Raw genomic sequence first — 13696 nt, forward strand, 5'->3', positions numbered from 1 at the left:
ATAATTTTGTTTGCCAAATCTATTTAGGACAAACATTAAGTAGCGAAAGTAACATTCGCATATTTTGAAACGGGCATTCAGTTAAAACTTTTGCATTTGAGCTAAGTTGAACGAAACATCGAAATTTACCGCTTTGGGTAGACAGACGTACGTATGTGAATGCACAAGACCTGCTTTGGCGCACATCGACGATTCAAAATAAACGAGTGCGGAATAGAAAAATAAGTGCATCTCAATCAATTTTTCAAAAAAATTCACCTTTTCAAGCGACATTCCTCTTCATTCCTTAAGGCATGACCCATTTAGCCACGAAGGTACTAACACCCTATTCTCCCCCACAGTCACAACTTATGAGTCACAAAACTTCTCAAAATTGTGATCTCCTATGGAGCAGATCACAACTCACAACAACTTAACGAAGAATTGTGACTCTTACAAGTTGTGACTGTGGGAGAGAATCGGGGAATAAGTAAACGTAGGCAAATGTCAAAGTTTAACGAAACATTTCTTTACGTTCTGTCAAATGGATAAAATACCAATAATTTCTTAACTTAACAGAATCTTTCAAATATTTTTGATATAATATTTTTTTTGGATTTTATGTTTTGAAAATGATTTATGAAGATCAGGATTTTATAAAATCAGCTGTCAAATATCCGTCTATATAAATTATGACATCTCTTCCTAAAGTTAAACTGAATGAAAACCATTGAATTTTAAATCAGTTAGAATATTCAACAAATCGATTTTAATCTCCAGTAGGTTTGAAATCCCGATTTCAACTGTCTGAAATTTAGCAAGTTTGTAGTTGGGTAAATTTATGTGTTATTGTGATATTGTGTTAATAGTTCAAAACCAATTTGACAAGAATTCACAGCTCACCGACTCGCAGAGATTGATGCCCACTTTATTTATTCACTCTAAGGTTCGCCGGGCTTGAATGTGTCGTGCAATTTTGCTTTTCTGCTGTTGTAGTCAACTAATAAGCTTCGTTGAGTCGTGCGAGTAAAAATTCCTCGAAACCATAGGAATAGCTGTCACCTCACGAGAACCCAAGTTCGGTGACTAGTTAACTATAATAGACATGAGCTTCCATTAGCTTGTTTAGTTCAGAACGCGCGGCGTGGCTGAGTATGTTTAACGAAAGTTGAGCTAACCACGCATTTACACATTATAGCCAGCCTTATACGATTGTGTGTTTTCGATCAGTCGTACATGACATTTTGACATCACTTCATGTAAGTTTATGCCTATTATAGATGGGCCTTTAGTGTTGCACTGAAAACATAGCCAAACAATTTTTTACCACTTATCAAACTAACCAATCATCATTGCCCCTCAAAATATTTTTCTGACTACGCCCTTGCCACTGAACGAATATCGCATCCAGTAATATCCATGAATTCACCGGAAATGCAAAAAAAAAAAAAATATTAAAAACTTATATTTATCAGATCTGATGTATCTTGTTGACGAGAGATGTTGTGTTTCCAGATTTGTTTGAATTTCTTTATTTTTTGTAATTTTTCTTAACATATACAAAGCACATTGAGGAGAGAGGGGGTATTTTTTATTTCATTTTTGACGTTTTATCTAAAAACTTCATCTCTCTATTTCGATAGTTTATTTCATTTTCATATTTTTCTGTTTTTTTTTTTTTTTAATTTTAAATTTCTAAAACGTTGCTTTTTTTCTCTCTTCATCTCGTATTACAGGTGAATGCCAAGACACTGCGGAAGATATGACTGTGGAAAGAGGTAAGTGCTATTGCTGCTGCTGTCATAGATATTGATTATAAATTTTTATATTTTATTTGATTCTACAAAAAAATAAAATAGTAAACACACTTTATAATCAGTGGCATCCCTGATAAATAAATAACAATAATTTATAGGAAAAAAAAATAACAATATTTTCAAGTTTTATATACTTTAGAGATTATAATCATGATGAGATATAGGGATAATTTGTTTTTGCTAGAATAATTAAGTTTGCATCTATATTATTTTAATATTAACTTCGGATTTTTTTTTTTTTAATAATGTTTTTTTGCATAAAAGTAGAGTAGAAATTATAAAGGAACTCAATTATTGATTGAAACTAATGATTAACTTATATACGGGGATAAAGATAATAATTGTAGGTTCAAGGCAAATTTATGGAGGTATTTTTTATCGGCGAATATCTAAGGTTTTTAAAAAATTTAAAATGTATTTAGAGAACAATTTTGTTGCCATTACTTGTTTAAAATTTTCATTCGATAAGTTTACCTCAAACTTTGACGTTTCTTACTTTCACCATTTTTATTTGACAGTTGGTTTACCACTTTTACCATTGTACTGTATTTACGAGGTGTTAACGATAGCGCATGAGTACCGTATTTTAGGTTTCCACTTCTCAATATTTAACTGGCAAAATGAATTGAAAATAAGAAATGGAAGCCTAGCATTATTATTTCCCATAATTTGACGTTTTCCATCAAATTGCTTCTATACAATTAGAAACTCAATCTTACACTTAAAAGTCGTTTGTTTACATTTTAGATATTTTCGGAAAGCGTAAAATCGATTTTTCTCGATGTTGTTATTCATTATTTACCGTAAGTTCAAAAATTGGGTTTAAAGCTTTGATTACATCGTGGATTTACACGTAACTGTCAAATGATGTCAAGTCAAAATCAGAGGTCGGTACTATGAATGCAACTGATTCGATACAGACTGTTTTCATGTGTTATCATCGTCAGTATCAGTTAAAGAATGGAATTTGCTATAAAAATTCTCCATATTGTTTTTTGATTATTAATTAAATCTTAAGTATATGACATCAATATCCTTTGATATCGCTTCCGATAAATTTCAAAACAAGTAGATGTTTCTAAAAATTATATTTAATAACAATCTAATCGCTCAATTGAAATGTTCAAAAGTTAAGTTAACACAGCGAACGTATACTCGTATTTGTACTTAAAACGAATGGAATACAACGAAAAAAATTTCCCCATTTTCAGGGAATTAACAAAAATATTTTTAAAATGGCTGTGGTGTCTCATTTCGTTTGGTATGTGGCATACTTCACCGGAGATTCTGATTTGTAGTGCAGCCTATAGAACCTTCACTATTTTATTCAGGGGTACTGCCTTATACGAGGAATTGTCAAACCATCTTAGCTGCCTCGGTCGAAAAATATAGGTCGTCTCTTTACTTGCAAACCAGCAACAAGCATACAAATTGGTTGATATGATAAGGCTCGTCAGTCGTGAGCTCGCCGCGTGACATTTTTTTAAGGTATATTTCTTTTAAACAGTGTTCACATCCGCCGGGTCATTTGAAATGGATTTTAAATGAGTTTAAAATTTCCTGCCCCTTTTGGTTAAGTATCTCTTTCTCACTGTGGGAAAGCAATACAGAAATGTCAATATGAGCAGGCTGACGGCTGTTTGAGACCAATGTGAACAACGTCTTAGCTTGGCGTTTGTAAACTTGATTTTTGACATGTGTCAAAATGACAGTTACTTTTATTAACTGACCCAGCGATTACATCGAAATATTTTGATGTGAACCTATTTAACTTTAAAAGGCATGTTCAGACGATTCGGTGATTATATAGTGTTTCTTAATCCAAAAAAAAAGCACCCTATTCTCTTTTTATCCAAAAATATGTAAATTATAACAGTTACAGTATAACATTTTATTATCATGTAAAATACAATACACCCCGTTCTGTTTTTTTTTTTTCACCCAAAACTATAAAAAATAATATAAAAGTCATAGGTAATATAACAGTTTATGATCATTCAAAATACAAAATATCCTACAGGCTTCGGGCGACTTGAATATTTTATCTCGTTTTCGATTCGTTTACGTTTCATTCAATGATTAACTCGTTCTGAAATCCAAAAGAACAGTTTTACTGCAGGAACACAACACGGAGACAAAAAAACATCTAAAAACAAGCACTTTAAATTAAAGGAATTTCTGCATGATTTTTTGCCACGATGACTTTCATCTTAAATTAAGCGGATCAATCTTCTTAGTTTCTACTAGGTATATAGAAATTTAAGTGAAATCCACTTAATTTAAGCGAAAAAGCATATTTTTGTATGTGGAAACATTTTAATTTAAAAAAAAAAACTGTCAACCATTGTTCACCTAAAATTTAACAGAATTTAAACTGATTCCACTTAATTTAAGCGGACATCCTATTTTTTTTTTTGTTTATGGTGGTTGGATTTAAAGTGGGCATCATCTTATTTTAAGGTTCCCTTTTTTTCCATGAATGAACAATCGCAGCTGGATCCCGAACTGGAATCGGAAAAGCTGTCAAAACTTGTACGTTTTTCAGAAAGTACACAAAAAATGTGTCGTACGGCTTTTTAACACGTTAGAACAAAATTGTCGTTCGTAAAATAAAAAAGTTGATCAACTCTTCCGCCTCCGAGTCTATGCAGCTCCGATTCCAGTTCCTTCGCACTGTATTTGTGCATTTGAATATATTCAATATTTTGACAGCTATTCTTATTCCGATTCCAGCTTTGAAACCATTGAGTTCTTTCGCTTCCACTCAATTTATGTGAATATGCATTAGTGTTTTGATTTGAAGTGTTCTATTTGTAATTCTGGTTCCAATTCCAATATAACACTTTCAGAGGACTTCTGAATTCTTAAAGACGCTTCTATACGTCCAATAAAAAAAGACATAATAAAAGATCAAATTTGTTTCGTTTAGAAAAGGTTTTAATAATACTCAATTGTCTTCTTAGCTCTGACGACATTCTTCTATTATAACTTTTCCACAAAAGCTCTAAAGCCTTCTACCCTTGAAACTAATTCTTTACACTGTACACCTTTTACAATCTATTTCTTGGTTCCAGACAAGATGTTATATATCACAGTTAACCAATACCGTCCCAATTCCTGACAAATGGCTTAAGGAAGCAACAGCACAGCAGCAAAAAGAATGGGTGACACTTCTCTCATCCTCATGCTAAATTTTACCCCCAAAAGAAAGCGAAAAGTACAAACAGACAAAAAAAACAAGAAACAAAAACACCCAAGCTTAGTGTACCACACTAAAAATGCAAAGCGATTTCCAATTGATTCCTGAACGCCTTTTCAGTTGGGTGCCCCGTTCCGTATCAGTTTTTTTTTTTTTTTTTTGTATCCATATCCAATCCATATCTGTGCAGCTTTCGCTCCAGAATCTCTCACTACTCGGGCCCGCCATATCGATTCCGTCCTTCAAGCCTCCTTACGGCCATATCGACTATGTTGAGGCCGATGAATGCCGTTGTTTTGCGCTTCCACTTCCACGTCCATTTCGTATCCAAATTGTGTGCGTTTCGTTTGGTGATTTAGCTTTGTTTTGACTTCTTCGCTTATGTTTTTGTTTTTTTCTTTTTGATTCTCTTCTCTTCTGCATTCTGCTTATTTGTGAGATATTTATTGCCACAGATCGCCAGCTGATATACACACATGGACACATAATATAATGTGGTTGGGAATAGCCTGGCCGAAGCCGGGTCCGTTCCGTCCGTCGTGGTTGTGGTTTACGAGATATGCCTGCCACCACACACTTTCTTTCTTCTTTTCCCGGTAGGTGGGGTGTTTTGTCTTGGTCTCTTTTTTTTTTGATGATTCGTTTTTTGTGATAGGTACGTTTTTGGAACGTTTTTTTTCTGTCTTTTTTTAAACTTTTGGCCGATTGTAGATGGTGGCTTTCATTGTAGCATTATACTCCTTTCGGCACACAGTACACAATATGCGATGGAGCAATATAATTGTTGCAGCAATCATTTGCCGGGTGGTGGTGTGGTATAGTATGGTTATTTGGCGCGCAACAACACCACTCCTTGACCGAGAATCCGCGCACCATCATTCCACACTCCACCACACCGAATTTGCTAGCAATCCAGCTCTGAAGGCGATCGAAAAGAAGTACGCGGCGGCTGGCGCGGAACCTGCCAATAGTTATCACTTGGTACAATCTGCGGCAGGAATCTTGTATTTGTTTGTCGCTGGGGTATTGTTTCGCGTATAAAAAAGTTAAATATTATATGTTAGTGCCTATATATATTTTTTTTTTGTATTGATGGAGTTCAAGTGGCTTGAAAGGTGCAGAAGGTATCGAAGAAGTCACCTCGGGGCAGTTTAGGCGGTCTGGTGAAGGTAATAAACCATCAGACAATTGGTATCAATATACTTTAAGACCGTTAACTACAAGGGTCAGTGGTTGCATTGTATCTGCCACTTATTTATATGCTAAGTATAAAGTGGTATGTGGATATACTTTAAAAAAAAGTTTGAAATTGAAATCTATGAAAGTTAGGTTTTGTTGATTTTGTTGGACGTTAGAGCAATGGTATTCAAATTTTTAGAAACCTTTTTTTTAATGAAAATTTTCTGCACTATGTTGGAAATGATAGATTTAGGAGCAAGCGTTAGTATTGGAAATGTTTGTCACATTCTTAATTTTTAGGGACATAACATCTTTTGCAAAAGTTAACCTCTATTCTATGATAATCAAAACTAACAGCCACAAATTTGCCGAAACTGACAGATTTGAAATTTCATATTACACCGTTTTAAATAATGAGACGCTATCCATTTTTCATCTAACTATTTAACTGTTAACAGAATGTTTTTTTTTCACCGAATGGTAGTTTCTGTTAGAAAATTAATGTAAAAATGTCAGTTACATCAAAGTGGTAATTTTGACGTAAGTGAATTACTTTGGGTATTCCCTGGTAAACATCGTAAAATAGTAAATGTGTCAAAATTATGTATGAGTTTGACAGTTTGTTTACCATATTTATCATTTTACCAGGTTTACCCAAAGATATACAGAAAAGAAAGTAATATACCTACAACCGCCATTTTGATGACTTCACGTGTGTGTTATCGAATGTGTTATCTATGGAATGCAATAAGTACATATACCACACAACCATAGACAAACAACTACCTACAGCTGAAACTTTCTATGAAAACTTCATTAAAAATAAAATGCACGACTGGGGTCGCACGTACATATTTGCTCTTATGCTTAAAGTTACTTCAATGTTACAGCTTTTTATTCAAGAAAATTAGGGAAAATTTTTATATGCCATTTTGAAGAAATAATTAATTTAGGTACACATAAATACGAAATTTATAAATTTTTCATAAACCCGTTTTCAAAAAATTGATTTTTCAAAAAAAAATTTTGAAATATTTTATAAAAATCGAAAAATCTGTTTTTTTGAAAATTTTCTAAAATTTTAATATTACTTTTACTTGAACGCTTTTGCATTAAAATTTTCGTTGAAATTGGGTAAGTCTTGTACGAGATATTCATAAATCAAAAAAACCGTTCTATGACAGGTACCGTTAATAACGGTACAAAAAATATTTTTATTTCAAAAGTTGGCTCTTATGTGTAATACTATACACAAAAATTTTAATGAAAATCGTTAGAGCCGTTTTTGAAAAAAAAGTTAACTTTTCTATTTCCGTTTTGGTCATAAAAAAAAATTTCAATCTCTCCTCTAGGGAATCACCAAAAATTGCTAACTACTGAGTTTGAAAAAAATCACTCCTTTAGTTTAGGCTGCAGCTCCAGGTACGTACAGACGGACAGACAGACAGACAGAATTGCCGGAACCACTTTTTTGGCATTCTCCATCATTTTAATGTCATGTAAAATTATTGTCTCGTATTTCATTTTTTTTTACGAATCCTTAACTTGCCCTATAGTACCAAATATCGCAAGTAAAAAATTTCTTGGATCATTAGTCCTTTAAAAAGTGGAGAAGTCATCTTCCCCTAACGTCATATTCAATTGGAGACGTTAAAAATTTATATTTGGAAAAGAATTCACTTAAGATAACTCCGCTTTTAGAAACTGTATCGGAAAAAAACTCTCAAAATCAGAAAACACAGGAAATTATATTTTCCTTAAATTTTTAATCCAAAAAGTTATAGGGCTTTTGTAGCCCAACAAAATCGGACATCTTCAATGCAACCCTCAAAGTCAAGTCATAATAATGAAAAAAAAAAAACTTACGATTACCGGTCAAGATTATTACCACCTAACCAAATGGTCTTATAATATCTTTCACCATTCATCATGTGAAAGTAGAAAAAAAAAAACCCTTCCCACAGATGAAGATGACAAAAAAATAATAATATTATGATCCTTAATAATTGCCAAAAAAAAAAAATTGCCCTTCCCATATTCTATTATAGCCTTTAAATGTGTCCTCCTTCCAACTTCATAACATATACCTTTCACACAGATATATTAAAAACCACATTTCAAATCCTTATCGCCTAGCCCCATATCACATTGAAAAAATCCACTCAAAAATATATATAAAAACCTGGAAAACTTTATATTATGCAGAGTGTTAGTCGAATGATAAAACCTAAAATCCTATTTTATCGCATACCAAAAAAAAAAAACACCACCCGTCCACCATCGCAGCCCAACTTCCAATCCTTTTTTTTCCACATTTCTGACTTCGTTCAAACATATAGAGGAGATATATTCTTTGCCAGTGTCACTAAAAAATAAAAATAATAAAAACGGCAACCGATGACGTCCTCTGAAGCTTTTTAAAATTATTGCCAATAAAAATTTAATCTACAAAAGATTTTCCACCCTGTGTATAACTCTTTCCCATATAACACAAATACAAACTCACGATAGACACAAATACTTGTTCATATTTGAGCTGTTGGTCACCATGAAAACCATTAGCCATTAGAAGATGAAAAAAAAGGGGTGCACAAAAAAAGGATATCATCCCGTGAACAGCAAGAAGTTCTTATTTTTCTTAGAGCACACACAGATTCACCAGGGGACTGTTTTGCCATCATTAATTCTATTCTTCCTTGGAAGTAACGACACCAAGAAACACACCAAAGAGATGAATCTTTCACTCATCCTGATGGTTCCTCGATGCTAAAGGCTTTTGCCTGTTTTTATCTTTTAAACGCACTCCTGTGATGTGATGGTATGATGGTAGGTGTGTATATGGAGCAAGTGTAAGGATGAAAAAACACCCAGGACTATAATTAATCATGTGGTAAAGTTATTGTCATTCCTTTGCAACTATATGTACAATGACGACAAAAACGACGACGATGACTTTACACCACCATCATTTCCTCATCCTTCAAAAAAAAAAAAATAACAGTCTTATCTGTAAAAGTCCTGGAAATCTCTCTCCCCTCGTTTTCGTCCTTTGGGTCGTTTGAAATTATTTTGATGAAGAAATGCATTTTCACCAGGCAGACGTTGAAAATCGCCTTTTCAAAGGATTATTTTTATTATCCACCCAAATATTGCAATTTGACTTGGGAGACATAAAAATGTGAATTGATTTTGCTGGGGACTAACCACGACGACAGCGCCGATACCCACTGGATGTCATTTAGATGACGGAAGGAAAAAAACCGTTTTTTTTTCTAACCCATAAAGAGAGAGAGGGAAAAATCAGAAAACAATTTTATGTGTTCCAGTTTGATATCTAAAATATCAACCAACTTGCAGTCATTCCCACACCATCATCATTCCCATGCCTCTCCTATTTCCTATACAACATTGGAACAACACCAGTTTTTGGGGTTGGTTGGTTGGGTATAGAGCAAGCAAATGGCTGTGTTCATTGTCCACATAACTGTCTTTCTACGACGTATGTATATATTATTATTATATTTTCATATTTTCTTCGAAAAGATTTTATTCGTTTTTGTTGTCGAAAAAGGATGACGATGATGACGACAAGGACAAGGACGAGAATGAGGACGAAGACGTCTTATAGTGTCCGACCTCAAATAACCCACCTCCAAAACCAAACCACATCCAATCATAGTCGTCTATTTTTTGTTGTATATAAGAAAGAGTGTTGGGTTTTCTTATCTTTGGCGACCAGACGCTTTTAAATGTACAATCTGAGGGTTCAGCGAAGTCATATCATACAGCAAAAATTGTTAACTTGTCGTCGGTCGTCGCTTCGGTGTCCTTTTTGCTGACACCCCCATTCTCTCCACTCTTTACCACTTCCTGGCTACCCATATTTCATCATTCAATTTATATCTTTTTAACACATATTCCTCTCTTTCCCTATCAACTATACTGTTATATCTGCATTTTTACCATCATCGAGAAAAGAAAAAAAAATGACAACCTTAGCGGGCTGTCATCTTGGCAGCATCTTTTAAAATGGAAAAAGGGGTTAAGGATAAGGTATATGTGTGTGGATGGTGGCGATGGGTGAGAAACCCAAGGGTGTTAAGTATATGAAAAGGACATGATAAGGATATAGCTAATAATAATGATGACAACAAGAAAAAAAAAAGGCCAACATTGACTTTGACTTGATGGGGTTTTCTCGACTTTTTGTAGAACTATCAGTCCAGCTCCAGATCATTTTTCCATCAAATATTTATGATTTTACAATAACAAGGAAAAAAGAAACCAAGAGGAGTTTCAGTTGGGTATAAGACCTTGAGTACTTGAATTATTATTTCACACTCAAGGATATAATATTAGCGATGGGTAAATATTTGTGGTGAATTTTTTTTTAACAGGGGGAATAAAAACTTTATTCAGACTATTACGGTTGAGACACGTACGAACGACAATTGACAAATTCTGGTAATGGAATTCGAAGTATCGTTCGATTAGGATAAAAAAAAGGACAGTAAAGTGAAAAACTATTGGAAATTTATAACAGTTTTTAACTTTATTTGCTAATAAAGTGTAGAGTTTGTGAGTTTTTTTTTTTGTCATATTAGCATGAAAAACTGTCAAAATCTTTGCCATTTTCATTATATCACTGATTTTTACAAAAAAATACTGGACAGTGGATTCATATAAAAATGATGACTCCAATTGAAGCACTGTTATAATCAGTTCTAATTTCATCTTTTAAGAAAAGTACAACATCTTTAGTGTTATTTGTCTATTGCATTAAAATAAATTTAAAACGTGCAATCTTTCCTCTCTATATAGAGCGATATAGAATTGTGCACAGGTACAGCTAATGACAGCTTCAATTGGGACAGCAAAACTGTTATACTTTGTAGTGAATCCAGTGTTTTATGGAGATTAGTGTTTAATATGCTTCAAATGGTCTCTAATCTAATATAGTGTTTACATTATCCTTACTCCGCCGACTTATTTTGACATTTATGTATTATTTTCTCACTTGGTAAGAAATAGGCAGTCAAAAGAAGAAACAAATTTCAAACTCATTTAAAATCTTTTCACTCACAGAAATGTCAAATAATGAGTCAGCGGGTGAAGTGAGGCCAACTATCGTCCAATATATCAAACATTTGACAAGCATAACTGGCGTTTATCTGTCAAAAGTTGAATTTAAATACGCAAATTCGAACTGAATACATTTTCAACAACTGCGATCAGCTGTCAATTTTTCCAGAGTAAGCTAGGAGTGACAAAATGTCATTGACTTTGTCATTTTTTTGACATTTTATTTTGAGTCGTATAAATGCTCTGCAATTATTTTTTTAAGAAATGGCAAGCCGTCATAATAGACTTACCTAACTTATTCATGCTTTGACAGATGAGTGACACATTGAATGGCAAGTTGTCACTTGTATAAATCCAACATATTAAAAAGTGCAGTCTGGTTGTTCTTCACTCACTAATTAACCTATTGTATTATTTTCATAAAAGACTAACTTAGTCCCTAAAACTTTCTACAAATATCAGTAAAACCTTTTAATTCTAATTAACAATTCTTTATCCAAAAACAAAATTTTATAACTGTTTATCTATCGATAGTAATAAGTTTCATAACTTCACGTCTGTCTGTCGTCGAGGTCCAACACATTATTCAAAAACCTCCAAATCGAACAAACCAATAACAAAGCGACACGTCAAAAACTATTTCAAATTCAATATTGGTTGCACAACACACGACGATATTTCCTCAATCCCACTGTGCTGCCTGGCCTGCCACTCATTTAAATTTGACATTTGCTATTCATAAAAGGAAACGCAAACGCAAAATCCATTATCTCCTCATTTCCAATCAGAATGAGAAAGAGAGACAGAAACAAAATTTCGTGTATAAATATGGATAGTGTAGGTATGTTTGATCATGATCATTCCCTCCTTTTGTGACGTCCCCTCTCTCTCTCAGCCCCGACTATTGTCTTCTTACCATATTTTTTTTTTGTCTGTAATCTCGAACCAACCCGTCCGAAATCTCTTCAAGAGCCCAAGCACACCGAAAAAAAACTTTTTAGAGATTCCAATCGATTGCGCTTGGAAAATAACAAGAATTCCATTCAATCCACACAGCATTATAGCACTATAGAAGTACTATACGAGCAAAAGCGCGACAGGCGCGAGGGAAATATACCCAAAAGAGAGTCAACCAAAAACTCGTATATCCATCCGCTGCAGCAGCAGGAGGAGACCGTATGCGAAGCCCAAGTGAAAGATTGCATCTGTTAGATGGGTGATAATAAAGTATAGAATTTGTAAAAACAAAACGTTAACTGACTGCGCGATGTCAATATGCGAACGCGACTGGTGTCTGTCGCGCTATTCGTTACGTCTCTACCCCACTTCTGACACTATCGCGAATAATACGTTCAGTCCACTCTAGAAATCGAAGTAAGAGAGGTGGTGGCTTTAGGGGGCCTCTCCTCAGCCTTACCACCTCAGGGTCGCCTCGCCGCATTTTGATTGTTGTCGCAAGTCGCATCGGCTCACCCGGCCCGGCCCCACTGACTGCGACTCGGTTTTGGGTGAAAATATTATATGGTTTTGGATTTTATAGTTCATTGGTTGCGCTATGGTGGTCTGGTGGATGTAGTATGGTGTGGCGAAGCAGCCTTTCTGGCAACACAACAACTACCTGTGGGTTCCCTACACTCTATATTTATGTTGTTATACATTGCAGATGGATGGGGGCCTTGCCAAAAGGGCTTTCAATGCACACTTCGCAGGCATATGCATCACCTCGCAGCATTGTTTTAAATACGGGTTGACATCGGCCAAGGTGCCTCTACCACTAGGTTTTTTTTTTTTTTTGCATGTTGTAACTGTCACAGCTGCAACAGTCGTTATCATGGCCGCATTTGAAGATGTTTCTACTGCACCAGCTTTAAATTATGTGGCCAGGTGAATTATTATCTTCTAAAGCTCAGTCGGTACAATTAACCCACGGCCACACTAGCATGCTCGAGCTACCAAGTAGCCTTCAAAAACTAAGTGTCAAATTTCTATTTGTGTGATTGATATGACGTTGATTTTCTGTCAAAATTTAAAAGTGGCTTTTATCCAACTATCCCGCGGGCACAAGCAATTAGCCTTCAGAAACTAGCTGTCAAATATCTTATTGTTAAATAGATGTGACGCGGCATGCCTTTGCAATGCCACTTATTAATAACCTGAATTTTTGGAAAGAATTGGTAAAAACTGTCAAACTGCTTGCTTGTCGACGCTGCATGTTTGAATGTTTAAGTAAATAAATTGCACGACTGGGGTCGCACGTACTTGCTCTTATGCTTAAAGTAACTATAATGTTAAAGCTTTTTATTCAAGAAATTTAAAATTCGATATTTTGAAGAAATTTCATCAGTAGTATAAAAAAATTAAATCTGTTTTTATAATTAATAAAACTCCGTTTTAAAATATCTTAAAAAAAAAAACAAATATGCCATTTTATTTCTCGTAT

At 34.3% G+C, this 13696-nt stretch overlaps 1 protein-coding gene across 6 annotated transcripts in view; it reads left to right on the plus strand.

Moving 5' to 3' along the window:
* Positions 1-13696, plus strand: part of LOC129905806 (zinc finger protein ush) — a 274373-nt gene that overhangs the window by 236653 nt on the left and 24024 nt on the right. For all 6 annotated transcript variants that reach the window (XM_055981390.1, XM_055981389.1, XM_055981391.1 and 3 more), the window contains one exon: positions 1716-1757. In XM_055981390.1, the coding sequence (XP_055837365.1) occupies positions 1716-1757 (42 nt within the window). The remainder of the gene's footprint in view (positions 1-1715; positions 1758-13696) is intronic.

Source organism: Episyrphus balteatus, chromosome 1, assembly GCF_945859705.1.
Source record: "Episyrphus balteatus chromosome 1, idEpiBalt1.1, whole genome shotgun sequence".
NCBI classification, from domain to species: domain Eukaryota; kingdom Metazoa; phylum Arthropoda; class Insecta; order Diptera; family Syrphidae; genus Episyrphus; species Episyrphus balteatus.